This window comes from Anopheles gambiae, chromosome 2 (assembly GCF_943734735.2).
Source record: "Anopheles gambiae chromosome 2, idAnoGambNW_F1_1, whole genome shotgun sequence".
Taxonomy (NCBI): Eukaryota; Metazoa; Arthropoda; class Insecta; order Diptera; family Culicidae; genus Anopheles; species Anopheles gambiae.
Genome location: NC_064601.1, coordinates 36870727 through 36898224, shown reverse-complemented (window position 1 = coordinate 36898224; position 27498 = coordinate 36870727). Strand labels below are relative to the sequence as shown.

Sequence of the window (27498 nt, the reverse complement as noted above, 5' to 3'; positions counted from 1 at the left end):
CGTTCCCTGTATAATGCATAAACAAAGTAATCGAAATATTATGAGCTTATAGTGTTAGCAATATTTAGTAAGTAAATAGTTTGCCAACACGGCCTAAACCTACAACAATTTAAGTCCAAACCAATATTTTCAATTCAAATATTAAAATCGTTTACAAGGGATAAATACTTTGTCAAACATCATTTTATTCTGATGCATAAAAGCCAGCTTAACTGAGAGTATAGCCGGGTTAAGGTGAAATATAAAACGAAAAAAAAACCTTCAGCTACTTAGTATATCGTGAATACAAGAGAAAGGCCAATAAAATGACTGAAAGCCCATACTCAAATTAAAAAAAAATCACAAGTCAGTTTGCCTTTGTCTAAATTTTTTGATCAGGCCGCATCGTGTATGTTTAGAACATAATTAAAAATTTCATTAAAATGAACCCACACCTGAGGTGGTAGCCTCGGCACGGATTATTGCTTTTACCAAAACGCCCCAGTGCGCTTTGATGATCAATCAACGGAGGGAACAGATTCACACAGCGAAATTGCTTTAATTCTCCAATAATCCACATCGGTATCATCAAAGACGTAAGGGCTTGGGTATATGCGAAGCAACCTTCCATGCATCAACACGCAGTATGTTCCAGCACAGAGTCCGGAACTGGACGAAGATCGCCTACACAATTTGCCTTCCCAGTATAGGTTATAAAAGTCTTCATACATCAGCGAGCTCCCGTGCAAAAACGGTCGAAAGAACCCCTCCTGAACAATGGTTTTACTTGCATGATGAGTCCTGTCAAAAGGCATTTTCTAAAACGGGTCAAGGTTTTTGTGTTCCTGAGCTGCATAGCAAAAAAAAAAAAAAAATACCCTGCCTCGTTCGACGTTTTATCCTTGTTTTATCATCGATGATGACGATCCTGCCGACAATCGGCCCTCTGCCCTCCGTGGATATATGCGCCGTTGCGATAAATCAGTACATTATTTTTCTGGCCCAAAGTATGGTACATGCGTCTGTATGTGTGCAGTTACCAACAGTCCGTCGAACCTCCGAATGGACCAAACACACACACATGGCAAAGGACGGAGCAATGGAAAATGGTTTTTGGAATTGAAAATAAAGTAGCCCACCCATATTCGCATCCCATCCCCGTTGACAGTTGATTGCGTTGTTTACGAGTTTGTTCCGAACCGAATGGTTTGTCGACTTGGCTCACCGGATGTTGTTTGGGATCGGCCAGAGCGGATACCATGTGTGTGTGCGTGTGAGTGCGCGTTCTCTCGAAAGCCCCATGGATTAGAGGAGGGGGAGAAAAGGAAATGCTTATGGTAATCATAAACGGTTTCGAAATTGATTCAGATGCACTTCAAAGCTATCAAATGATGTTATCATCGTATCTTGTTGCCTCTGCCCTCCGGGGCCATTAGGGACTGGGGAGGGTATGCATTTGTAAACATAGCGCAAGGGGCTATGTTTGTTTTCACCGTTTTGTTTTTATGTGAAATGTATCCGATAGATTTGTTTTTCATGTATTCCTCATAATATATTGTACACAAGGAAGCTCAACGTGCGCATCTTGTGATTGAAAAAAAAATGACAAGGGCATATAATTTGTTATCTCATTTTGTGTATAGATGTATAAACGTCTATAAATATTCAATTCATGCAGTGTTAATAGGTTTTTTGTAATAATATTTACAAAATGGTCCTTTTTAAAAACTCTACTTCGAAAACACGTTCAGTCTGCCCTTACGAATGCTTTGCAGAACTATTCCATGCTATGCACTAGACTGCTACACCATTCCTAGAAATCAACCCTACTTTCCATAACCAAGCCCAAAAGGTAAGGCATCCCAAGATCACCTGCAGAATGCGCACTATGCAGCTCGTTCCGTCTTTTTTTTCCTCTTTCGATAAAATAAGCAGTATAAACTGGTAAATCCGTTGCAGTCACGCCCGGCTTTGCCAGCAGCTCAGCTCAGCTTAGCAACGGTGTGCTAAAGGGCTGCAGCAGCATACGGGCTTTATTTGAACATTCGCAACCCAACCCAAAAGCCCGTTAAACCCCGCCGAGCGCTTGCCAATGCGCATGTTGCGACTGCTGCTGCTGCTGGTGCTGCTGCACACTTCCGGCCAAGGTAGCACCGTTGGGGCGTAGTGAAATTCCATAAATTATTCAAACTAATTTATTTTGGAGCAACATTTTTGTCCAACTTCTTTCTCCTGTCGTCGTTTGCTCGCCCAACCCCGCGGCGGCTGCCCCTTAAGTATGCTGCCAGGAAGCCACCGACGACGAGCCAAAGTTCCCGAGGTACAATATTGAATTTCATTCTGGCGAAGAATTGTGAAATTCCGATTCTCTGTACACCACCCAACAACCCCATCGTGATCCCTTGGGAGAGTGAGATAAAGAGGTTAAGGGAGTGAATGTGTGTGTGTGTATGGTTGAGAGAGAAAGAAGGTATGAGCGGCAGCATCAGTATGCTGGAGCAGCACGCCACCTATAAAGCAACATTCGCACATCGCGTAACATGAGTTGTATTTAAAAGCCTGACTACCCTTGTGCCAAGCAATCACTTGTCAGGGAAGTTCGGCGAAATCATTACCTTGTGCGAGTTGTGCGAATCAAATTTGGCACGAAAGAGAACTCCGGTAAGGGCAGATAACTTTTGCCTTTAGAAAAGTTGGTAGCATCCTCTCAGTGTGCACAGCACAGCAGAAGCTTCTTAGCTTCAGCATAATTCCACGGTTTTCAAGCATCCCTTGATTCGTGGATGATTAAACACATTTCCGATCGCAAACACTGAAGCGCAGGAAAATGGATAATTTTACCAAGCTGCACCACGGTGAGGATTGAAAAATGTGAAAAAAAGAGCGAGATAGAAGGAAAGAACTACATAACACATCGGTATCCCGCAATTGCAGTTTTATCTACTTTGTTCGAACACGGAACCAGTTGCATGAACCCCCCCCCCCCCCCCTTTCACGAACACACTGCACTTTCACTCGAAAGCATGATAAATTGGTGACTTTCCACTTTTTGTGCTTTTTTTCTCCATTTCGCTGCATTTCTTCTTCTGCTCCTCACATCTAATTTATGTGATACGCATCCTCCCAGCCGAAGCTCATTCGTTCGTCGCCTGCAGCGAGATAAACTGTTTGCATAGAACAGAGCACAAATGGATAAAAATAGATCCACGCGAAAATGCATGGCCGACGGTTGGCGTACAACGAAAACGGGCAACTAGAGGAATCAAATTCATCATGAGCATAGAAAAAAAAGCACGCACACATCTCTTTGGGCCAGCAAAGCGTAAACATTAAATTGGATTCCTCATGACAAATTGGGGAAAATTTTTAATGGATTTTGCTCGTCGTCTACTGCCCGCGCCCAAACCCCATCGTATTTTTTTTGCCCTGAATTTTACACATTTTGACCATCTTCTTTCGCGCTCGCTTCGGATAAATTTCCTCCCATTTAGGGCGTGCACAATTCGTCGAAAAAAAAAAACCACCTACCTACCTATGGATGGGCCATCATCCTTTACTTGGGCAAAGTTTTGTACACACCTCACGCGCACTCAGCCATCCCCCTCATCCAATCCCCGTAAATAAATAAGTGATAAGTAGCGCATTATCGCAGTAAGTAAGCGGCAAGGCAAGTAGCAACCCCAGCCGCCGCCGCTAAAAATGCCACTCTCCGTGCCGTTCCGCCGAAACAACAGCTCGACTTATTAGACTCCTGCTTTTATTTTTACCCGAGCGCACGCGAAACTTTTCAATACACCAGCCCGCCGCCTGCTGCTCGGTTGATGGTTGATGGCTGCAGCGAGAGATGGGGGTTTACTTTCCACTTTCCACGCCCAATGGCCCGCTCCGTCGGCTTGACCGTGTCTTGGCCCGATGAAGCCATTTAGCCGACCGGTGGCTTCAGCGGAGCGGAAATAATTCAATTAGCGCACGGACTACTCCCCATCCCACAGCGGAACACAGTTTACACGAGTGACAATTACGAACGAGCTCAGCACAGCGCGACCAATGGTGGCTCAGAAAACGCTGTAAAGCGGGCACCCACGTCCGACGAGATCTCGGAACGGTAGGGGAATCGAATTGTTCGACCAGACCAAGTCGATTGCACGATTACGGCCACCGGTTTTATGGACACTGTCGTTTGCTTAACCGCTGATAGATTGTGCGCGGTTGCTGACTTTTCTTTTCACCATTCGCTCAGAGGGGGTTGTTTTTTTTTTGTTCGATCGATCGAAAAATGAACTATTCTACTGCCCTCCCGATCGGTCTTGGGCAGGGAAAGTGTCCTGCCAGCTGATTGGTTTTTAAATGTCGTCCACGATAAGTCACGCGTTCTGTGCAGCAACCAATCGTTCCGTGTATTCCGTGTCGTTCTGCTCACAGCATATTATCATTTGTCGGCAACCCTGCTGTGCTGCGGTCGGAATGGGTTTTGCGATTAGGTTTGACAGGACCAGACGCACACACCCATACACAACGAATGGGAAAGAAATCGGTGAGGCTGCACTGGACACGTACGCATAACACTATTCGATACCTGACTGCCGGTGGCGTGGAAGCAAAACGAAACAAAAAACAAACTTTCCCAATCGCCCGGACGTCCGGTACGAGCGTTGGGTGGATCATCGGTGCACGGGAAACGGGGTAGCCCTGTAATAGCTTACCCGTAACAACACATGTCGTGTTGGAGCAAATTCCCTCAAGGTATGCGTTCTTCTTGCCGTGCCCGTCTCCTGCCTCCTTTGCCATCGTTCGAGTTTCCCCCCAGCGGGAAGCCCTTTTTTGATACACCCTTTTTCAATGAACGTCACTCCAAGGTGGACCCTTTCGGGTGTAGAACTAGAGCCTTTTGGCCTGAAATAAAGCGAAGCGAAAAGCAACCACCATACGGCACGATGCTTTGGCAACTGGGGTTTTTGCAATAGATTAACATTATCGTTAGGTGCCACCAGGGTGACTAGGGGCAGCGTGTGGTCAATGTCATTTGTGATCCTTTTGGGCACTAAAGATGACAGAACAGCGAATACAAACGGTATAGTATAGCTTAATACTTTAATTTATTACGATTCTACATGTAGCCCTATTGTATGCTGGCAGTTTAGATGGTTTCTTCGGTTGCGCAGCGCAAGTAAGCGCTATCGAAATGCTTACGTCAATGGAGGTGTTATAAATATTGTGTGCGAAGCTAAACGTTCTATAAATACTCCACCACCATTTTTTGGTTCGAGCGATTGACAAATTTTCCAGGAAATTCTTTTCAATGAGTTCGCCTCACCGAATTTCAATGAATTCGTACGAATTCATATCAAACTGCAGCGTGTGTTTATTTTCCTCCGCAAAACCAGGATTTTGTACCGCTTCAACGTGTAATGCAAACACTGCCACAATCTCTCGCTTTTTCCCTCCCACTGTCTCTCTCTCTCACTTTCTCTTTACTCCACCAATCAAGGTGCGGTTCCATGCGGACATTCCACTGGTTGGTAAATGTTTGGCCTCGGTATGTCCGTATGGCCAACGGATCGATAATTCACAAAGCCCCACCGAACTCGTCGTCGTCCCGGACAGGCTCGGACGGCTCGGTTGCACAGTTTTTGGGACGTAGTATCCAATTTGCACTAGTACCTGGGAAGAAATGGCGCAATCCATCGCGTACCCTGTTCGATAATACGTAAATCAGAAGCCATAGCTATAGAACGGTTCGATTTAGTTGAGCTCAGGGGGAAAGAAGGCGCCGGCGACAGAATGGATTTCATTTTCATTCTATCAGGCACGATATGTAAAAAGCGAAACAACCCAACCCCCCCCCCCCCCCCCCCACACACACACACACACACACACACACACACACACACACACACAGACATTACAAAACACGTATGATTAATTGAATTTACATATTAAACCACCAAATCTGCACTACATTCCCGCTTTCATCGTCATACCTTTCCCCGTGCTGTACCCGTTTCTGCGGTAGAAGATTTTCCATTTCAATTTGCTACTACAGCATCGGTTGTCTAGCTTGTTGCCCGGCCATCAGCAGCACTAGTGCCGCCACCACCACTCCCCCAAAAATAGAAAAAGATGCATCGGTATGCTCCTGCCACCGAAGAAGAAGCCAACCGAGCGCGGTGGGCACTACTGCCAGCTTTACCGGACCATTACCGTCGATGCCCAGGGCGTCCGAACGTTATTCGCTTATGTAAATGACTTTCATTTCAGCAAAAAGCACACGTAATCTTCCAATGAATCTTGCATCGGGCAACGGCCAATACGGTTGCAGTCATCACCCGGGGATGCCGGAGAATGGTTCAACCCACTCCAAAAACGAGTATGTGTGTTTGTTGTAAGGCACACAAACGGTACGACCGAATGTTCCATTACGCTCTATGCGAGAATCGGTAGCACTATAATCGCTTTTTTATGTTGCCTTTTCATAGGGGTAAATTAACGTTCGCTTCGGTTGCTCTATTTACCGTTCGCTTCGCTAGTCGTAGAAGGAAAGTCGTCCAGGCTGCTGCTGCTGCTGCTGCTCCCACCCGGTAGGACCAGCTTCCATTTACTGGTTCCGGGGGTTGAGTTTTGGAAGTAAATTTGTTTATACAGCAGCCGGTACCAGGGGCCGGTTCATGGTGTGCCGGATGTGGCGAGGCAACTCGGGCCGGAGCGCAAACATGTCGCACAGCCATTAAGAACACTAACCGTGGTCGAGGGAGGGAGCGCAAAGAGCGCTCGCTCATTGCAGAAGCCATATCCGTTCGAAATCCTGGGAGGTCATTAGTGGCGAATGGTGCCAAGGTTTACACACACACACACACCGTCCGAGGGGTGTTTATGAATATTGATTTTCTCGCACCTCGTGAGTATCGTGTTACCGGCGATAACACGGCTACTTGCCGTCGAACGAGGCTGACTGTTTCTTCGGTCGGTTTCAGATCGTTCGAACTGCGCCCCACAGGGGCGTCCGGAGGGGCCAAAGGTTTAAAGTGCAACCAGCACCATCACCAACAACAGCGATGCGCCCGAACCTGGCAGATGGCTTACCCGTGTACCGAGCGGGCCAATAATGGTTTGCTATTTATTCTCCCTTTTTCCCGATTATCCTTATTTATGTTGAGATTTTCCGAACCTCTTATCAAACCTATCCCACCCCCGTAATCCCCATTGTGCGCCTCGGCACACCGCAACGAGATGGGGACTTCTGATTTTGTCGACACCGGGAGGGGCGTTCAACGGTCAGATGATATTATTTACATAAAATGGGATATAAATTAAGCTTAGTTTATTGGGAAAAGAGTTCGACGCAACACGCGCCCGCAGACCGTACGAGTGCCTTCGAGATGGGACTTACGAGATTTGCCTGCGAAAAGGGATTCAGCGTGCAGGCCTGATCCTATTATCCTTTCACTGTGTAGATCTGGATGGCCTCTTTGGGGCAGGTTTCCCTCTTTTTTTCTAGCATCTCACACCCTTACACACCCTGCGTTGGTCTGCGTTAAGGTAAACCGGAAGTCTAAAACAACTGGTGAACCAAAGTCTTAAATCATACACACCCGGCCCCCGGCGACAGGGAGGGGAGGGAGCGACGACTGTTTTATTGCCACCCGCGTCCGAGGGGTTTTCCGAGGGAGCTTTGGGGTATTAGTTGGTTTACTTTCACGGCTCGCCAGCACCGGCCATTGATGGTCCATTAGCAACATCAATCAACTTTGTTTGCTGGCTGGAACCGAACCGGCCGAGGAAGGTTGTTTGGGAGCTGGGATCCCAAACGGCCAAAGAAGGAGGAGACGAGAAAGCCTCGCGACAAAAGCTCGCACCCTCCCGCCGGCGATTGTGTTGTAGAAAAATGTGTCTTTGCCGTGGTGGGTTTAACGCTGTGCTTAACCTTCACCCAATCCACCCCAAGCGACCAACCAATAAAGTACGCTCCTTTACGCGAAGCAGAACAGGGACACAGAAGGGAGGAAAAAATGAAAACTAGCCAATCCACTTTCCCCGAGATTTTAATCAGTGATGTGACGCTAGAGCTTATCTGATCTGGTGGTGGTGGTGGTTTTGAGAGGCTAAGTCCCTCTTCTCAAACCAAAAAAAGGCTTGCCCGACTAAAAGGGATAAAAAGTGTGCACGGTACAAGAAAATAAATCAGTCACTCAAAGTTTTGACTTTCTTGTTTGCTTGTTTTTTTGTTGGTTTTGCTTTCGAAAACTTATTTTTTCACTTTTAGACCAACATTTTCGTGACCGGAAAAACGACCGAGCTGACCCTTGCGATGAAGAAAGAAAGGCCATACTGAGGGCGCCTCCGCCATCCTTCACGCATTCAAGGCACGGTTTTGACAGAGTGTCGTCTGTGGCTGTTGTTTCTTCGTCTAAAAATTCTAAACACCAGCCCCCCCCCCCTCTTCATGCGCTCCGCTTGAGTGTTAGGGCAAAGAAAGTGAGAAGAAAGTCACACCAAAAAAATGGAACCGTATCACCAAATGTCACTTCGAACCATCCCCTGAAGCAGATGATAACACAACCGCTGCGCTGGTGACGTGGAAAAGGGATGATAAGGAGCCCCCAGCCCGCATTGTTGCCTCTCCGCTATCCAACCATCCACTTTATCCCCCAGCCCCCAACGAAAGGTGTAGCAAAACGCAAAACGCAAACAAACACAACGAAAGCTGGCAAGACAAATTCGAACCCCATTCGCGTCAGTGCTGAGGCGGCGGGAGAATCGGTGGCGCCACAAGGAAAAAAATGACTTTCAGTTTATGCTAATGATGTTCCCTCCCCACTTCCCGTTCCAGGTTCCTTCGCTTCAATGCGGCTCGGCAGTGCGTAGGGGCGTCGCTAGCGCCGAACGCCGCCTGCCAGATAATCTCGGCAAAAAGTGGGTGATGATGGCCATCGTTTGCTGCCCGCTTTCCCCGCACCATCCATGGCGGTGCGCGTCCCTTGTCGGGCCCTAGCATTGTGTGTATGATTTTGAAACTTTTTACACTTTCTGCTCCCGCTTGCGGAGGCACCCGTCAGTGGGCGGCACCGGACGGTCACCGGACACGGCTGCCGTGTCTCGTCAACTTTCCAAAGACAAACAGACAAAGTTTTTTGTCTTTAGTTCCGGGTGCACAGGCTTGGCAGATGCTAAGGCGAGTATAATGGTTGGGCGGAAGTAGCGGACTAGCAGCAAAATTGAGATTTCTTCGGGGTCATCATTGTTGAAACGTGCCAAGCTCAACCCCCCGATCCCGATGAGCAAAAGTGTGAAAAAAGTTATTTTGTTACCTCCCCTTTCCTGGGGCTGTGTGTGTGCGTGTGCAGATTGCGTCCAACGGCAAACGGTACAAACGATACAAAGTTGTGCGAAATAGCCTTTGGCCTCTTGTTTTTTTTGCAGACCGATTCGACGCGAGTTCCCAGCTGGTAAGCCGGTCCCCGAGTACACCGGAAGTTGTCTGCATAATGCTGTCGATATGTCTAATGTGCACTAAATTAGCCCAAAGTTTTCCTCAGAGCTCACAGTAGAATTTGAGCATAATGATTGAATGATTACTTGCGCATTAGGGACATTTGCTGGGTGACTGTACTAGAAGCTCGTGATGGATATCATTAGCCGAATCTTTGCAATTCAAGATGCGCCACACCGTTGGCAATTGAAAATATATAGTTTTGATGTGTTGATGATCCACAGGACGAAGATGCCGGTTTTTTATCGATCTCACTTTCATTTACACTTCTTTTTTCTCCCTCGCTCGCTCTCTGTCTTCAAGCCAATATGCCAATGCTTGCAAATATGTAAGTCCGAAAGCGTGATGCGACAGAGATCGTGAGCGGCATCACCAAACAGCACAGTGACCCAGAATATCTGTCGATGCTGTCGCATACGGCCGGCAGCTTGCGTGCCGGATTGGATTCTTCACACGAAAACCTCGAACAATCAAAAATTCATTACAGCACAAGTTGGCTGCCGGTGCCACACGGCGGTACGGTACTAATTGAATTTCAATTCATCGTCTGCAAAACCCCGACATTTTCGAATTTTGGGCAGACTAGACCAGATCGTTTCATCGGGTTTTGTTCTGAATGCTAGCTGAGACCGTTTGAAAGCAAATTAAAGGAGTTTGAATTTAAAATGTTCATATGTTGCCAATGTTTGGATATATTTATTAAAAAGTATGTTTGCACATGAAACTAGAAGATTTCATGCTCGTTACTTGCTGTAAGCGTAATGTAAAAGTCGATGAATAAACATGCGAAATGCATCGTAAGGTATTGCAATGGTAATATTTATAACATAGAAATAAATTGTCTTTGCCATATGTTTGCTTTGAAGGGACCAAGTACGGTCCGTTGATTTAAACCAGCGGTTTTCGACCGGTAAGGAATTCCCGCCAAGGAATTGCCGCTCATGACGTGAGGGGAGAATACAATCCTACATGCATCCTACCGTGGGAGGAAGAGCTGCAAAAAGGTTGAAAATCACTGAACCAATAAACAAGAAATAAGAAATGTGTAAGTCAAAAGGATTCGGACATTTTCATACATTTGGTAGAATATTGCCAAAGCGATAGAGGAATATTGCCGACATTCTGCGGGTGCGTGCAACCATGTCAAGGAATTTGTCCACCGACTAGGGGAATTTTTCAGGTTGACTGTTTGCATTTTTGTGTATTTTTTTTAATATTCCAGTTTCAATTTACTTAAAAAAACTGAACTTGAAACTGTATGGTTCGTATGGCGGTTCCGTGGTATCGTATCCTTTTTTATCGTCAACTCGAACGACTCAATAACATGCCCGTCATGGGTTCAAGCCTAGAATGGACCGTGCCCCCGTAGCAAGGATTGACTAAGTCTCGAAAGCCTATATAGACCGGCATGTCCGCGTAGGACGTTACGCCAAATAGAAGAAGAAAAAGAAGAAGGTTCTTAGTCCTGGAAATTCTTCTTCTTCTTCTTCTTCTTTGGCTCAACAACCGATGTCGGTCAAGGCCTGCCTGTACCCACTTGTGGGCTTGGCTTTCAGTGACTAATTGATTCCCCCCATAGCAGGATAGTCAGTCCTACGTATGGCGGCGCGGTCTATTTGGGGATTGAACCCATGACGGGCATGTTGTTAAGTCGTACGAGTTGACGACTGTACTACGAGACCGGCTTAAGTCCTGGAAATTAAATGTTATTAATAAAAAGACAAAATCGGAGCTTCAGGCTACCTAAAAATGCATTAAATCTGATCATGGTAGAGATATTGCAAAGATACAATAACGAAATGTTTTATTCCATTCGCTACAAGTCTGAATCACCTATGCAAAAAGCGTTTGCTTGTACCTGCAATATTGTACGTATTTTCTCTCGTCAATATCTTTTCACCACCATTGCCGGTTGTCCACCGTAGCCGACATTAGCACTGACTCAACGCGCTCATTATTGCTGTATGTGTTATCAATTTTGTACGACTGCTGGCAGCGGCCGTACACAGCGGAAAAGCTCAACTGAGCCCCAAATTCATACCGTACACCGTATTAAAAACCTCGGGCACAGTGTGTCGCCCATTTGCCGTTTGGAGCAGCGTGCATTCCGCTGTACACATAGTACCAGCCAATTGAATATTTCATTTCACACCGGGGCAGCTCGATCCGATCGAACGATGGAAGGGGGGAAAAAAGGTTTTCCCGCACGCCAAAACGAATCCCGCTCCCGAATGGGGATGGCCCCCTACCCGAGTGTCCCGTCTCCGCGAAGTGTGGATGATGGAAAGCGCAAAACGCGAAACATGCCGCGGCGCGATTGGGAACCATTGTTGCCGCTGGAAACGATTTTGCATTGAATTTGCATAAAACATTCCTTTCGGAAATCGGGTCTCACCGAATCGACTCGGCTCGCGGTTTGTTCCGCTTTCTTGCATCTACCTCAAGCCCCTATCACTCTCTCTCTCTCTCGCGCACGTTCCATTTTTAGCGCACTTTTTTGCTCTTTGTGTTGCCATCGTCTTACCTTCCGAGGCGAGAGCTGCTGCTGCTGCTAGCTATACATGTGGAAATCGCATAATCGGTTTCCGATTTCGCGGAACATCCCACAGAGTTTCCTAACGCTATTCGCTATCGTTACAAAACCATTCTGCCACCACAATATCGTTGCTAAAAGCAAACCCACAAAGAAAAGGGGAAAAAACGGAAATTTTCCACCATCCAGATGGAGGACTAACGAATCAGGTACCATTTAGGAGAAATTGATTTGACATCTACAAGCACTCTCGAGCATCATATGCTTTTTTTCTATTGGTGTGAACTAGCTTAGCTGTGCATTCGCTTTGCTTTTTGTGCTAAATGTTCATCACAAACACACTGTGCGCATCGAAAGGCTATACAGTGTGTGACCGTTATATGAAATGTTGTGTGTTACAGCATGGTGTCGGTACATTGTTCTGAAAACAAAACGAACCAACCAAATTCGGCGAATATTATAGTCCATCCTAGCCTGTGATACGAGATTGATAGTGCACGTGTTGGGGTAAACTTTGTGAAAAATTTAAACTTCCAAGAAGGTACAGGATTTAGTCAACGTTGTACGGATGATTGATTGATTAACGGCTGCTGCCAAGTTTCTAGTGAAACAATCGATCGACGAAAACCCCCAAAATCATCAAAAGTCAAATCTTGTATTTCCATGAAATCGAACCACTGGTCCGAATGCTATTCCCTCCTCCAAACGTGTGCGCAAGCATTGCAAACCGTACTGGCAAAACGCAGACACACACACACACACACCATCTCGCTGTGTGACGTCCAGCGTACGGAACGGCAAAGGCAAAACCGTGATCTTTTCCCAACTTTCGTGCGCAACTTCTTCTCCGAAAAGGGGCAAAGTTTTGCCGTGCACGTTCGCGCTCATTGCTGGTAAAGCCCACGAGTGCCATATACCGAAAGGGCTACCAGTCTCTTCCGGACTGCTTCCGGCTTCCCCACACACGCACACACTTGACGCTCACCGACATCTACTGGTGCTGGGTGGCAAGAATTTTCCCGACAGGGCTTAAAACAAAGGCTAAAATTAAGACCCATTTTGCCCGCAACACAACCTCACCGCGACCAACAGCGCTCTGCCGATGACGTCTTGCCACGGGCGGGACTCCCATCGTTTCGAGATCCTCCCTAACGAACGTGGTGGGGGCGATTCTGCCCCACAGTGGTAAAAATAAAAGCCAACGAAAGAAGACGTTTTGGAGCGTCGTCACGGCATCACGATTTTTCCCTTTTCGCAAAGCTTCAAGCAAAAGTTGACGCAGGAGCGCAAAAGCTCCGCCACCGCCCACCACCGAAATGGCGATTTAATGCAAAGCAAGTCTTGCTCGTCGAACTTGCGGAAGCTCCAAACTGTGCTACCGATGCTCTACAGTGGCCGTGGGGTAGTGGAAAAAAGAAAAAGCAAAGGCTACACGGGTGAAGAGAGCAAAAAAAGGGTCAAACGTGAGATCTGCTTGCCCCATGGCTGGTACTGTACTGTGGTGCGTGTGGTGCTGACCAAAGTTACAAAAAAGCGATGTAACGAAATCGACACTTGTGGGGTAACTGAGCGGCTGGGCCCCAGGAATAGGCCGAATGAAATATTCAAAGTTTGATTTCTCGTGCTCTCATTTGTTTGCCCCCTTCATTACACCGTGCTGCTGCTGCTGCTCTCCCCACTCGCCAGTACGGTGTTGGTGAATGAAGACATCTTCAAACGGAAACGGACATTCCATTTTCCACGGTGACGAGTGAATCGGGACCGCAACAGCAACCCGTGACTGTTTGAGGCACTGTGACCCCGTTACCTTACAAAACTCTCCGCCCCGAATGGTGCTTGCCTATACTCGATCACAAGCGATGAGGTTCTTGGCGAGAGAGAACCACTCCGTCCCTTACTTGGGGCTTGCGCTCGCCCCTTTTCCCAAAACCATCGGTACGGTACCATTCGTCGGTTTTGCATTCCTTGCTTTCGGGCCGCGTAGGCTCGGAAGCCATCAAACCAAACCAAACCGCCGGTGAGGGTCGGAACCGCAACCGCACAGGAACCGGAAGCTGGTGCCGGCTGCATAACCTCCAAAAACCCTCCGTCCGAGCACTAGCATCGCACAAACATCGGACGCGTCCACATTACGTGGCGGCACTTTGCCAGCAGAGAGGCGTAGCAGTGCAAATTGGGATTTAAAAATTCATTTCCCTCGGATACAAATGGATGAAGCAGGGAAAAAGGGGGTTGACTTGTCTATTTCATTTGTTTGCTCTTGTTCCGTGTTCCCACTTCGACTTCCATTTCCAAATTCAAGTCGATTTCCAGAGCGCCCAAGCACTTCCGGTCTCCAAAAGGTAACTGCATTCAGGGCGTTTTTTTCTTTCTTCTTCTAATCCCAGCTTCTATGCCTACATTTCAACACATTCAATTGAATAGACACACACACACACACACACCTAGATGTAAAAGCCCATGTGCTAAGCACTCACCTGTCGCGAAGTGATAAATGCTATATTGACACTAAACGGTAGGCTGAGAGCGGCGTAAGAGCCCTGTTGCCCCTTCCGAGAAGCAAGCGCAAGGGATGGAAAAATCGTTTTGCATAGGGACTATTTAAATCATTCAAATGGTGGCAAACGCTGGAATGGAAATGTGGGATACGGCACTCCGTCGCCGAGGGAAATGGGTTATTTTTGTGATGATAAATGTTGCTTCCATTTGTTTTCTCGGTCTCGGTAGCATGCAGAAGAAGAAGATATGACATTCAGCCATTTTTTTAGTGTGTGCACTGCCTTTGTGTGTGTGTGCATTTTTGCCCTGTATTATCAGCTTTTTAACACGACTGCTATCGGTGCTGGGGGGGAATGCTACTTATGCTATAACTCCATCACCTTCACAGGCAGCGATACTTTCGGGGTGGATATATGCAAAGTGTTGCTGAGCAAAGCATTTCTGTTACCAACGTAAACGGTTGGGGCTAGAACATCCCGTAGCAGTGTTTGCAGCATGCTAAAATAGGACACGGCAAAGTGGGAAGAAACACAAAAATATAGTATGTATAGCAGAACACGATTGCTTGATAGTTGAAAGTGTTTAGTAGTGAAGAAGAGAGAGAGAGAGAGAGAGAAAGCGAATAGCTTCCCGTCGACCTGCATTCTAACGACCTTAGAGCGCAGCAAAAATGACACCGGCGGAATGCTGCAAACACACACACACACACCGGGGCACCCAGTGAGGTGAAGTATACTCGAGACGGCTTCATTTTTATTTCGGCAAACTTGCAAACCCTGCAACCATTGGGTACAGGAAATGGTTATGGCGCTTTTCGAAGGCGAAGGAAAGAATCGTTCGAGTGCATCGGGTGCGATAAGCCAATCGTCGCCATCGTCGTCGTCCGCCCCGACGTGCACGTGGTCGTTGTTGCAGTACACACTGCAGTGCTCATTTTATAGCAGAAATGGAAGCGAGATGGGGCAGGATATTCCTAGGAACTCGTTAGTTTGTCTTTCCTTTTGACGTACGAACAGGAGATATAATATCGGTGCGATTTAAATTGTTTATAACACAGCGCTTTCGAAACATCAGTTCATTGCAACCAGTCAGTCTGCAATTAATAATGCTTATTATTTGCACTATCCCGTGCGATATGAAACAATCAATTTCATTTTCCATGAAATCGTTACGAGTTGTTTACGCAAGTCATGCGTATATACAAAAAGCGTGAAAAATAGTGCAGGAAAAAAACAGACAAACCCATATCCTCAGTTGCCGAACTCGAAGCTTTCTCGACAATGTGCCGTCACAGTTGGAGCAGAGGGGGTAAGAAAAACAACAAAACGCAAATACGATTTCGAATACAACATTCCGACTGGGACGGATGCTGGAACCGCAACCATAGCGCCACACACACCAGTCGGGCGGAAACATAAACAAGAAAACGGGGAAATAAAAATGGACGACGTTACGACGGGATGCGCGCGATGTTCTGTGCCGGTAGCAGCCCGACAGGCGCCAGGCGATGGTTTTTTCCCAAGTTTTTTATCTGTCTGGCCATTTCAGGCTTCTACCGTTTCAGTTTGTTCTTTCGGGTTTCCTTTCCCTTTTCCTATCCGGGCTACGGTATGGATGCTGTACGCTGACTCGGCGACAACCGCAGCCAACGATCGGGAGGGAACCGATTGAAGTGCTAAATATTATGTAAGCTTTTCCTTCTTTTATTTTGCTAGATGCTTGCTCCCAGACACTAAGTGTGTGGATGTAAATGATGTTTGCTACATGCACGACTACTCTCTGCCGGGGGTTGGTCATTTTGGAGTACACCGTGAGGATTGTCTTTTGCTATGCGTACTTGTTGATAACGTTGATACGGAGAATGGAAAACAGAAACAAACATATGGCTAAGGTATTGCTTTCAAATGATTTTAAGAGTTTGTATTAAAAAAAGGTTTATTACAATCAATGTAAGGGCAATGGGGCGTGTATGGTGAATTATAAAGGCAAGTGTCAAACATATCGGGCTAGTAGTGCAACAAAGTGACAGCGTATGAAATTACAATCCAAAAAGCAACCATGTGGAAAAAATGAGTCCTCTCTGAAACACGCTTGAACACGGAATTTCTGGGAAAGCTGAAAACTGATTGCTAGACCTGGCTAGAGCTTTCCTTCAAATTGTTTTTTTTTCTGTTATCGAATCATAATAGTGACACATGTTCATGGGAAAAATTGCTTTTTTGCCTTTCAACGTTTACATTTGCACCATAAATTGAAAATGCCAAATTCAGGCTACTTACCGGAGGAGCTGATTACGGGTTTTTTATCATAAAGTTTAGTTTGATTTTCGATCATATTTTACAATTTAAGTCAGTACATCTCGATCAAAAAAAACTCATAAGCTTTTAGTACACAAATAACACAATATAGTATAAGTAGCATAAATAGTAAAGGATTTAGCTATGAACCGTTCCTCCGTAGCAAGGACCTCCTATTTGAAATTTAAAGGGTATTTGCGCAACAACTGGTAAACTTAGGTAGAAATTTGATCTTCAAACATGTTCTGAAATGGGCTCAATATGATATATAAAAATGATGATATGTTATGGGAATTGTTCATCCAAAGCATTGAACGACCATTGATTTTGCTTACAATAACATTCTTTCGTAAATCAAACGAAAATTGGGTAGACAAATTAGGGAATTGCACGAGTATAGATGTTTTTAACAAGTTTACCCATTATTAGCAAACGCAAATGAGTCTCCCAAACAAACCAATGTAAAAGGTTTAAATGAGAAAATTATCTTGCTATTAGTGTGTCCTTAGATTCATCCTTTTTGTATAAGTTCGCTTTTTAGCACTTCTTCTGCTTGGAAGATCCTCCAACAAGACGCGAACAGTAATGGCAACCCCCCAACAAACAATTACCCCTTTTTCGTGTGCAATCATAGTTTAGGACCCCAGAAACAGAGCATAACAATTCAGAATTATTGCAAATCCCCATTCTAATAAAGAAAGCAGCCGCAAATAGGCACCAATACGGCGCTTGCATGTACACGCAAACCGTATCATCCCAACACTACCACAACCCACACTCACACTGCAACCGCCCGGGCCCAGAATACGCTGATCAGAGTACGGACAAAACAAACCCAAAAGTCCGACCGCACTTGTGATGTTTAATTCGGTACGTAGGCAAATCCTTTCATCCCATTAGAGAGCCTTTTCTCTACCAGCCGGACAACCACACACGCACAGTAGCCGTCACATCGTGTTCATGCTGATAGGAAACTTTGCCTACTGTCTAATTGCTTACCATGGAGACGCTCAGTGATGTGCTCTCTGGAGCGCACCCGCTACTCCGATCCGACTCCGACTATTGTTAGTCCGATTCCCGGAGTCGGAGTCGTCCGAAGTCGTAGTAGTCTGGGTTGGAGTCGTCCGGAGTCGTTCGGAGTCGTTCAAAATTGAAGTCATTCGGAGTCGGAATTGTCTGGAGTCGTCCGGAATAGACCGGAATCAGATACATTCAGAGTCTTCTAGAGTCGATTTGAGTCGCCCAGAATCGGAGTCTGTCGGAGTCAACTGGAGCCGTCCGGTGCAATGTGCTTGTGATAAGGGATTTCATTTAATTTTTTTTGTCTTTTAATTTGTGGGTACATTTTGTATACAGGTCTTTGGTTCGAAGGCCGACTCCGGCCGAAATCGGCCGAATCTGACTCCGAACGGCTTCGGACGACTCTGAACTACTCTGACCCCGCACGACTTCGGACTACTCTGACTCCGGCCGAGTCCAGGCGACTACGACTGTGGGTGACTCCAGGCGACTCCGAACTACTCCAACTCCGGGCAACTCCTAACAACTCCGGGCGACTCCAAACGACTCCGAGCGATTCCGGACGGTTCCAGACGATTCCAAACGACTCCAAGTAATACTGGGCGGACCTTTCTTCCGGAGTCGGTTCCGAAATTATCGGAGTCGGGTCAGAGTCAGCTCCGGATTTTTGTCAACTTTACCCATCACTAAATAGAGAGAGCGTATGTTTGTGTGTGTGGGACAACGAGAGCACGCGCAAATTGATCCATTCACCTACCCAACATAATCCTACCCGGTGCCGTTTGTTTTAGTTTAACGGAGTTAAGGGTACGTTTGTATCTTCGTGCCGGAGTCTGTGCTTTCGAAAACTATACCACCGTCCCAAACATACACAACCACGCTACTACACACATCGCATTGCCGGGCGCCTTAATTTCCCGAAGGATAAAAACGTCCAAACCAATAGGCTACAAACCGTTTACTCCGTCCCGTTTAGCCATTCCCTTCCCCGTCCAGCTAGTTAAGGAATCAGAGGCGGAAAAGTGAAATTAATCTGTCGAACCGTTCAATTTCGACCCCGTCCTCCACCACACGCCTGTATCGGGCGTTGTTTGTTGTGGAGGCCACAGCCTGCTCAAGACGTTTCCCTCTGCATGGTGCGGTGTGTGCTTTAGAGAAACAGTGAACGCCAGTGCGAGAGAACTTATTTTCCATTTTGTTTGTCGGAGCAGGCTATGGCGATGCTAACAGTGTGGCACGGGTGGTACGGGTTCGTCATTCCGTCCGCGTACCAGCACAGTCAAAATGCTACCACTAAGCCTAACGCTATCAAGAGGAACAAAAAACAAGAGCACGATTTCTATTGGAGATATTGGAACGGAAGCAGCAGAAAGAAGAAACAAAAAAAACGGTATGTAGATCTACACGCTTCCGAGCGATTTCACAAACCGGGCATTTCCCATCTCGCATTGGCGCCGAGAGCTTAGTTTCCTGCCTTGCGAATCGGCACGGCAAACAATCAATTTCCGACCGATTCGAATCGTCGATAAAATGCGACCATGGCTCGATGGCGTAGCAGTTTGAGCAGTTCGGGTGAAATTTTGAAATTCGGGGTGGCCGCGTGTTGCGGCTTACACGTTCGACGGCGCCTTCAAGCCACGGTGGATCAAAAAGCGTAAACCGTTGCGAAGATGGGAGACTGGTAGTCGTCCCTGGCAGGCAGGCAACGGAGAAGGAGGTGACTCCGAAAGACTCGCAGCTTAGCGCAGCATAATCCATTTCCATTTAACGTTTTCCGTCGTGTTGGATTGAATTTTCACAACCACTTTCCTCCCCATCGGTTCTGGGGTCGCCTTGCTGCGGGAAATTCGTTTTTCCATTTTGATTTACACAGCCCCGGGGGGTTCGATCGGCTCAATCGATGGTTTTGTACCCAAACGAGCTTTCGTTCGTTCCGTGAATGTTACATCCCTTTCGTAATTTAACTTGTGCTTGTGCTGTTTCCCTTAAGGTAAGCATTACGGACGATCGTTTGCTACGAGTGATGTCTTCACTTGCCCACTACTTGCGTTACGATAGTGTATCAGCTGACGTGTGATGATGACACCATCGTATGTATATAGTGTGGAATCAACGCCCCTAGCAGCACCACCCCATGTTTGCAACCGAGGGAGCGAAGAGCGAACAGCCACCAAATGCAGGCAGCAAGCGTCCGTCATGATGCAGTGAAAACGGCAGATCAAATGCTCATTATCGTGTGCATCTTCCGGTTTCGGGCTTGTCGTTAGGCGTCCCGGAACCATTGTGAATAGTGCAGCATCGCCGGAAGTACATCGTTTCAACGGCAACAGTAGCGCAGCAGCAGCTCGACAACGGCTTGACAGGTTGGATCGTCTTGTGTGAATACGGACGAATAATAATCCTCGGGTGCTCGCCGCCGGGGCGCAGCGTGTGAGTTTACTGCACTATAACGACCAGCTTATGACATGCTAATTAATTTCAATGGTTTGCCATCGCTTCCACGTCCATCGCTCCATTGCCAACCGTCTGGCCCCGGTGGCCCCAAGAGCATATTGTGCGCGAGCAAGCTTTCGGTTCCTTTCTTTCCCTTCCGGGGAAACTGCAAGAAAACGAGCAGGGGGGCAAAGTAGTCGCAGCAGCAAGTAGGAGTTGAACTCGCTTTTACCACGAGAAGTTTTCAATCGCTCGGCGCGTTAAGTGGACGTGTGTCTGGTCGTTTTGTCCTCGTGGCTCATCTTATTAGCTCCAGTCGCAACCAGCCCCACCAGACCCGGGAAGCTTTCGTAACACCTTCATCGCACCACACCGAAAGGGAAGAACGGTCCTGCACCACCACCAAGTGCTTCGCAGTATCGGACCGGAGGCCAGAAGCCATCTGGAAACATATTTGTCGCGTAACTTAATTAAACCATTTGTACGCCTTTTGTGTGGGGCTGGGTGTATGTATGTGCGGGACCGTGTTCCGGTTCGATAGTGAGGCGGGCAGATTGTGCATGTACACGGTACACACATGTCCGTGCACACACCCGGCACCTCTGCACGGTTCAGCGAAGCGTAACGGACAACGCGCGGCTGGGGATTGGGACGCGTAACAGGGCAACCGAAACGTGCGATTTCGCTTTTTTGTTGTTTTGTTTCTTGTTGCTGCCAGTGGTAAAATGGGCTTCTCGAGCATTCGTGGCAGAGAGTGTGGTTAGTGTGCACGGTAATTGAGATAACCCCGTAATCTTTGTCCTCCGATGCGTGGTGATCCTGTTGCACAAATCCAACTCACTCTCTTACTGGACCAACCGGTCGTAGAGGTGGGCTTCGGCCATGGCAGGGACCTAGTCTTTAAGCTCGAAATACGATACCATCCATGTATAGTTTGTGTGTTTGGAAGCAGTATGACTTTAATAGGGGTAGGAGAATAATGTTTGCTCTGCTTATTACAGCACAACATCCTTCCCGGAATCCCGTGTGTTTGCTCGTCACTACCGACGGTAAAAGTTTCGTATTTCATACCTGTAATTTCATCAACTGCGAAAGTGCTCATGCTGCGTTAAGTTTTGAGCGAAAATTTAAATTCCGCTCCATCTAGGCCAGCAACTCCAGGCCGCGTATTTTCAGCAGCTCTGTTGGGGCACTGGGCGCCTCCATTGATTATGTAAATAAATGCATAATAATCGGAGCCCTGCGCGTGCAATGTGCTATTCGCCGGGGAATTGCGAACCGCCAGTAGGGGTATCGCGTTAATCGAACTAAATTGCCTTGTCAAAATGATGCGCGGTTCAATTAGTGACTAACTTTAAATCGAATTACCATGTTTGCATGTTGCTGCTGCGCCGTACACAAAAGTGGTCAATAATTGTCACTCGAGACAATTTGATTTGGATTTTAATTTTTAATCATCGCTGGCCGTGTTTATCGCTTCCTATAATGACTCATTTTAAATTGCTTTAAAGTTGGTAACTACAACAAATTAAAAAAATCGTTATGAAAACGACTTACCTCATCGATGAACTCAAAGTCACCGTCGCCGTACTTGTTGTTGAGCAGCTTCTTCTTGGCATCGACCGCGTACGAGCCAATCGTGGCCAGCACGAGAAACACCGTAAAGGTAAACCACAGCTTATGCATCTTGCTTCGGATTGCTGCGACGCTGTACCGATACCGCCGTTGGCCCTGTTTGCGGCAAAGAACCGGAGACCGTTGTACACTAACGAGCCTAACAAGTCACACGCACACACGCACACACACAAAAGCGCACCAATATACTCCCTTTTGCCTTTATGGTTTGATGTGGATGCACCAAAAACTCAACCCCTGTGTGGTATATGCAAACACTCCGGTCTGGCAGGTAGAATGACACGCTTCACAAACACGCTCCCGTCTACTAATGCGCACCGTGATGCACACGCCTGCTGAGATGAAGCAAGACCTGCAGCGCTTTCTTCCTTTACTCTCGCACACACACACAACACACTCTGTGCTCCTTTGCTGTTTTCCACGCACACTTGGATCGGCTGAGCTATAAAGCACGCTCGCAAAGAAGCTCTCTTTTTCTAATCACGCTCGGTCTCTGTTTTGATGAAACGGCTATGCAATATTCACACACCGTAGTGTTCACCAACACACGATGGCCTGCGGAAGGAGCCGTGGATGAAAGTGGATGATTTATTAAAAAGGAAATGATTTACACCATACAGCACACTTACGCTTTCCACATACATACACACACACCAATTATAAGCGCACACAGACACACACACGCGCGCGCGCTGCGTAATTGATCCGAAGAGCACTGTGGTGCTTCACAGACGCGCACAGTTACCGTCGACGTACACTTCCGATACGATGAAAAGCACGAGTACGATTGAAAAGTGTGCCACCGTCGGACCGACGGATTAACCCAACAGCTTTGCTGTCCTTCTTCGTTCAATAGGCCATGTAGGGTATGTAGCAACCACCATCCTCCGTGTGTCCCTGCCTCTCCCGTGCCAAACGGTTCGTTAGCAGTATGGAACGAGTTTGCGCAATCGGGACCATTCCGACCAGACACGCTCCAGCATGACATTCCATGACACAAGGATTTCTAACACGCCAAGGATGGAGTGATGCTTAACGCTTCAAATTCTGGCCGAAACGCTTCAGTTTGTGTGTCATGAGTCGTGCAGGCGACAGTTTAACTGTTAGTATTTTTAGGAAATAAGTTGAATGATTTTTTTTTTAATTATTGATAAGGAATATGTGGAATATATTACTGACTGGTGTACTTGCAATTGTGTTTCTGTTCCGAGGAAATTAGCTCACTTTTGCCACTTTTTCCACTTCAAATATATTTCTTATGTGCCTGGACACAAACAGACTGTATTTATTTGAGTACCAACACTAGAATGATTATTTACAAGTTTTTGGACCGTTCATTGACGAGATGAAACTACTATCTGTGGAATGTAAATGTGGATGAATACCATCATACGTATACGTATTCATCTAACGAGTTATTCATAACATTGTTCTTTTAATCAATATCTGCTTGATTTACAAGAAACATCTATTCAGTCACCAAAATATGAGAAATCATACATTTAGTTAAGAGAAGTCGAAGTGCTTCATAATACACTTATTTGACGTTTGACGTTTAACGTAAAAGTCGCTTTCGCATATCGCTCAGTATCTTTTCTTGAAAATCGCGCTGTTTATCTCACTATTTTTCGGTTTCTGTATAATCACAGTATTTTAGAACACCGTTCGTATTTCGTGCAATAGTGCGTTTATCTCTGTGACCCAAAAACTCGCGCATATTTCGCATTTCGGATCGCGTCTGAGTTCACGCGTCCTGACCGCCATCGCTCTTGTTGCTGCAACGACAACCTGCACCGTTTCCCGTAGAATGGCCCGTATTTGCAACGCCTGCACTATGGAAATTGCGGAGGCATCTATCAGCTGCTGCCTGTGCGACTCCCCATTTCATCAGCGCTGCACTTCGGTTCCCGCTGATCTGTTCCTGCGCATTTCGGAATATAAACAATTACACTGGTGCTGTATTGGCTGCAACAACGTCTTCATGAATCCGCGCACCAAGTTCGTAAAAGACGCAGCCATGCAATCTGGGTTCCAGGCGGCAATAACGACAGTAGCCGAAAGCATCAAGACCGTTATGGAGCCATTGACTAACGAAATTAAAACTGGGTTTGCACGGATGAGCCAACTTGACCTAAAAACTCCACGTAGCAGTCACCCTCCCGCAAAAATTCGTCGCATAAATCCATCCAAACGTTTGTTTTCCGATGTCATTAAGGACAATCACGCATTGTTTACATTCGGTGCTACGAGCAATCAAAGAAATAGCCAAAACAACAATACGAAGCGAACTGACGATGTTCAACGCAAAACTCATGCACCACCTGTGATAACTGGCACAAAAAAGGATATAGCAGCATTTCCAATCAAAATAGTACCCGCTCATTCCGCGGTGCAAAAATGCGCGTTGTATATTTCCCGGCTCTCTCCCGATACAACCAGTGACCAAATTGTACAAATGGTCAAACAAGCTTTATCCATTGACGATGCTACAGCATACTGTCTTATTCGCCAGGGTACAAATACGGCTACACTCTCATTCCTGTCGTTTAAAGTGTTAGTGCCTTTATCACTACGTGACAAGGCTCTTTCCCCTGACACCTGGCCTCTTGGCCTATCAGTACGTGAATTCATTGACTACCGAACTCAACAGCCGAGTGCAAATTTTCGTATACAACCGCCAATGGGTCTCTCCACCCCTACAACTTTGCCTACGGTGCTAAATATTCGGTCACCGCCACTGCTGGATCACACAATTTTATCGGCACACACTCCACGCACATCACCAACACCGCAAACCCACTAATATTCACCGGTATTCAGTCCACGCACATCGCGCACACTTACAATCACACAAATCATCCTGACACGTCTCAAGAAACGAAGAACACCGGCGCTGAAACAACTGTAGTAAATAATAATTGCACTTACCAGACGATTGTTTTTCCTACAACAAACAATATTTTTTCGACTGAGGCAGTGCTTGACGAAAGGCGCACGCAACTTAATGATCGTGAAACCAAAACAAACCATCGCCAAAGAACGGACACTACACTCACACAATCGCACGGCTATCATGTCAATCCTACAGGGGTCGCCTGCCGTAATAATACTGACGAATTATTGTTCCTGTACCAAAACGTTAGAGGATTGAAATCTAAATGCAATCAAGTATTTGACTATGTTTCTACAACCCACTATGACGTTATTATCCTGACTGAAACATGGTTGGATTCAACGATTGATTCCTCGGAATTGTTCCCGGATAATTATACAGTGTATAGAACAGACCGCAGCAGCAAAAATAGTAAAAAATCAATCGGTGGCGGGGTTCTCATTGCCGTTGCTTCACACCTACGTACAATACTTTGTCCTACACAGGATACCGTTGAGCAACTCTGGGTAAGAGTTTATGGTAATAAACGTACTTTTATCACGGGTGTAGTGTACATTCCTCCAGATTTAGTAAACAACACTACTACCATGCAAACTATCTGCTCCACCATAGATAATATTGCTTGTGCAACCACCGATACGTTTCTCCTATTCGGGGACTTTAACTTCCCCAATCTTTCCTGGAACACCGATGATTCTAACGTTCCTGCACTGCGAATCAATTATGAGAATTCACGAATTACGGACAACTGCCGCTCTTTGCTTGACTGCATCTATAGTAATGGGCTTTCTCAGATCAACTTTATACCTAATGCATCGAATAACATTCTCGATCTCATAATTGTCTCTGACGAGATCCTACATTATTGTGCCCCACCGGTGGTGTCTCCTTTCCCTATGGTTGCCGTTGATGTTCATCATCCTCCTGTTGAACTACACTTAACTGGTGCTGGCAATACAGCTCGTTCCTGGCGTTCTACCTCACCAAACCGTGAGTCCGGCACACGTAACTACAGGCGAACTAACTTTATCCGTCTAGCTGAACTGCTTCAATCTACTGACTGGTCTTTCCTGGAAGGTAATCCGGATGTTAACTCAGCATTGGAACTATTTAACACAACACTACTGGCGCTTATATCTGATTGCTGTCCTCTAATGCCACCGCGTCGCAGTCCACCATGGTCTGATGCACGTTTACGCCGTCTAAAGCAAAACAAAGCGTCATGCTTTCGCTTTTACAGTACAAATGGTACACAACACTCCAAGTTAAGGTTCATTGCTGCCCATAATGTATATAGAAGCTATAACAGACAACTTCATACTAATTATCTCATTCGAGTGAAATTCTCGCTCATCAGACACCCAACACGATTCTGGAGGTATGTTGAATCAAAACGCGGTAACAGCTCGCTCCCCGATGTTCTCACATATAACAACGTCTCCACAAGCAGTAAGGAAGGCATGTGCAACTTATTTGCTGATCGTTTCAAGGACTGCTTTACTACGGATGATGCAAGCTTATCATTAGAAGCAGCTTTAAATAATGTGCCCCGTGATGTTGTTGACATTGATGTACGCGATATTATTATCTCGGTAGATACTGTACTACGTGCTCTGCAGCAGGTCAAAACCTCATACAACCCTGGACCCGATGGTATTCCTACGGCAATCCTTGCCAAATGCCGCGAATTTTTAGCAGAGCCTCTGTCTCAAATCTACCAACTCTCTTTTGCACAAAGTACTGTACCCACGGCCTGGAAATCCTCTGTGATGTTTCCGGTGTACAAAAAAGGAGATAAAAACTCTGCTGAGAACTACCGCGGTATAACCACCTTGCCTTCTTGTGCCAAGGTGTTTGAGATCGTCATACAAAACTCGCTAATGTATCACTGTCGTTCTTATATTTCTACACGCCAGCATGGTTTCTTTCCTCGACGCAGTGTTACCACAAACCTGGTGGAATTCGTCTCCAACTGCCACGCAGCCTTTACTTCCGGAGCTCAGATGGATGCAGTATACACTGATCTTAAGGCTGCGTTTGATCGTGTGAACCATCGCTTGCTGTTGGCTAAGCTCGCCCGGATCGGTCTCTCTACTCCGCTGGTGAATTGGTTCAGGTCCTATATCTCTGAACGTAGCTACTACGTACAAATCGATGGTGTCTCCTCTAAGGTTTTCGAGAGTTCATCTGGCGTCCCTCAGGGCAGCAACTTGGGACCACTGCTGTTCTCGCTTTTTATTAACGACGTCACACTGGCCATTACGGAAGCAGATTGTCTGCTTTATGCGGATGATGTTAGGCTGTTTCGTATCGTACGGAATACTTCCGACTCTCTTTCACTGCAAAGATCGATTGATGTTTTCTTTGACTGGTGTATCAACAACGACCTGCTAATTTCTGTTGATAAGTGTACGTCAATGTCTTTCTTTAGAATAGCTAGTCCGATAAGGTATATCTATAGCATATCAGGGACACAACTACCGCGGTGCAATACGGTCAGGGATTTAGGAGTCACCCTGGATCGCAAACTAGATTTCCGACAACATTACTGTGATATTTTAGACAAAGCTAACAAAATGCTAGGATTTATTCGTCGACATTCGAGAGAACTTAATGACCCACACTGCCTGTTAACATTTTTAAAATATTGGGCTCCAACAGCGGACGTTGCTCTAGCTTACAGAACAACAGTCTAGACCTTCCCTTTAGGAAATTACTAAAG

At 46.4% G+C, this 27498-nt stretch overlaps 1 protein-coding gene across 7 annotated transcripts in view; it reads right to left on the bottom strand.

Annotated features, from left to right (window-relative positions):
• LOC1272775 (proteoglycan Cow) overlaps window positions 1-22688 on the bottom strand; it is an 83400-nt gene extending 60712 nt beyond the window's left edge. For 2 of the 7 annotated variants that reach the window (XM_061644291.1, XM_061644297.1), the window contains exons 1-2: window positions 22513-22688; window positions 21806-22438 (exon numbers count right to left, since the gene is read on the bottom strand). In XM_061644291.1, the coding sequence (XP_061500275.1) occupies window positions 21806-21934 (129 nt within the window). In that variant the 5' untranslated portion in view covers window positions 21935-22438; window positions 22513-22688. The remainder of the gene's footprint in view (window positions 1-21805; window positions 22439-22512) is intronic. The other 5 variants (XM_061644295.1, XM_061644296.1, XM_061644292.1 and 2 more) reach the window with 4 other exon arrangements.
• Between the last annotated feature and the right edge of the window lie 4810 nt (window positions 22689-27498).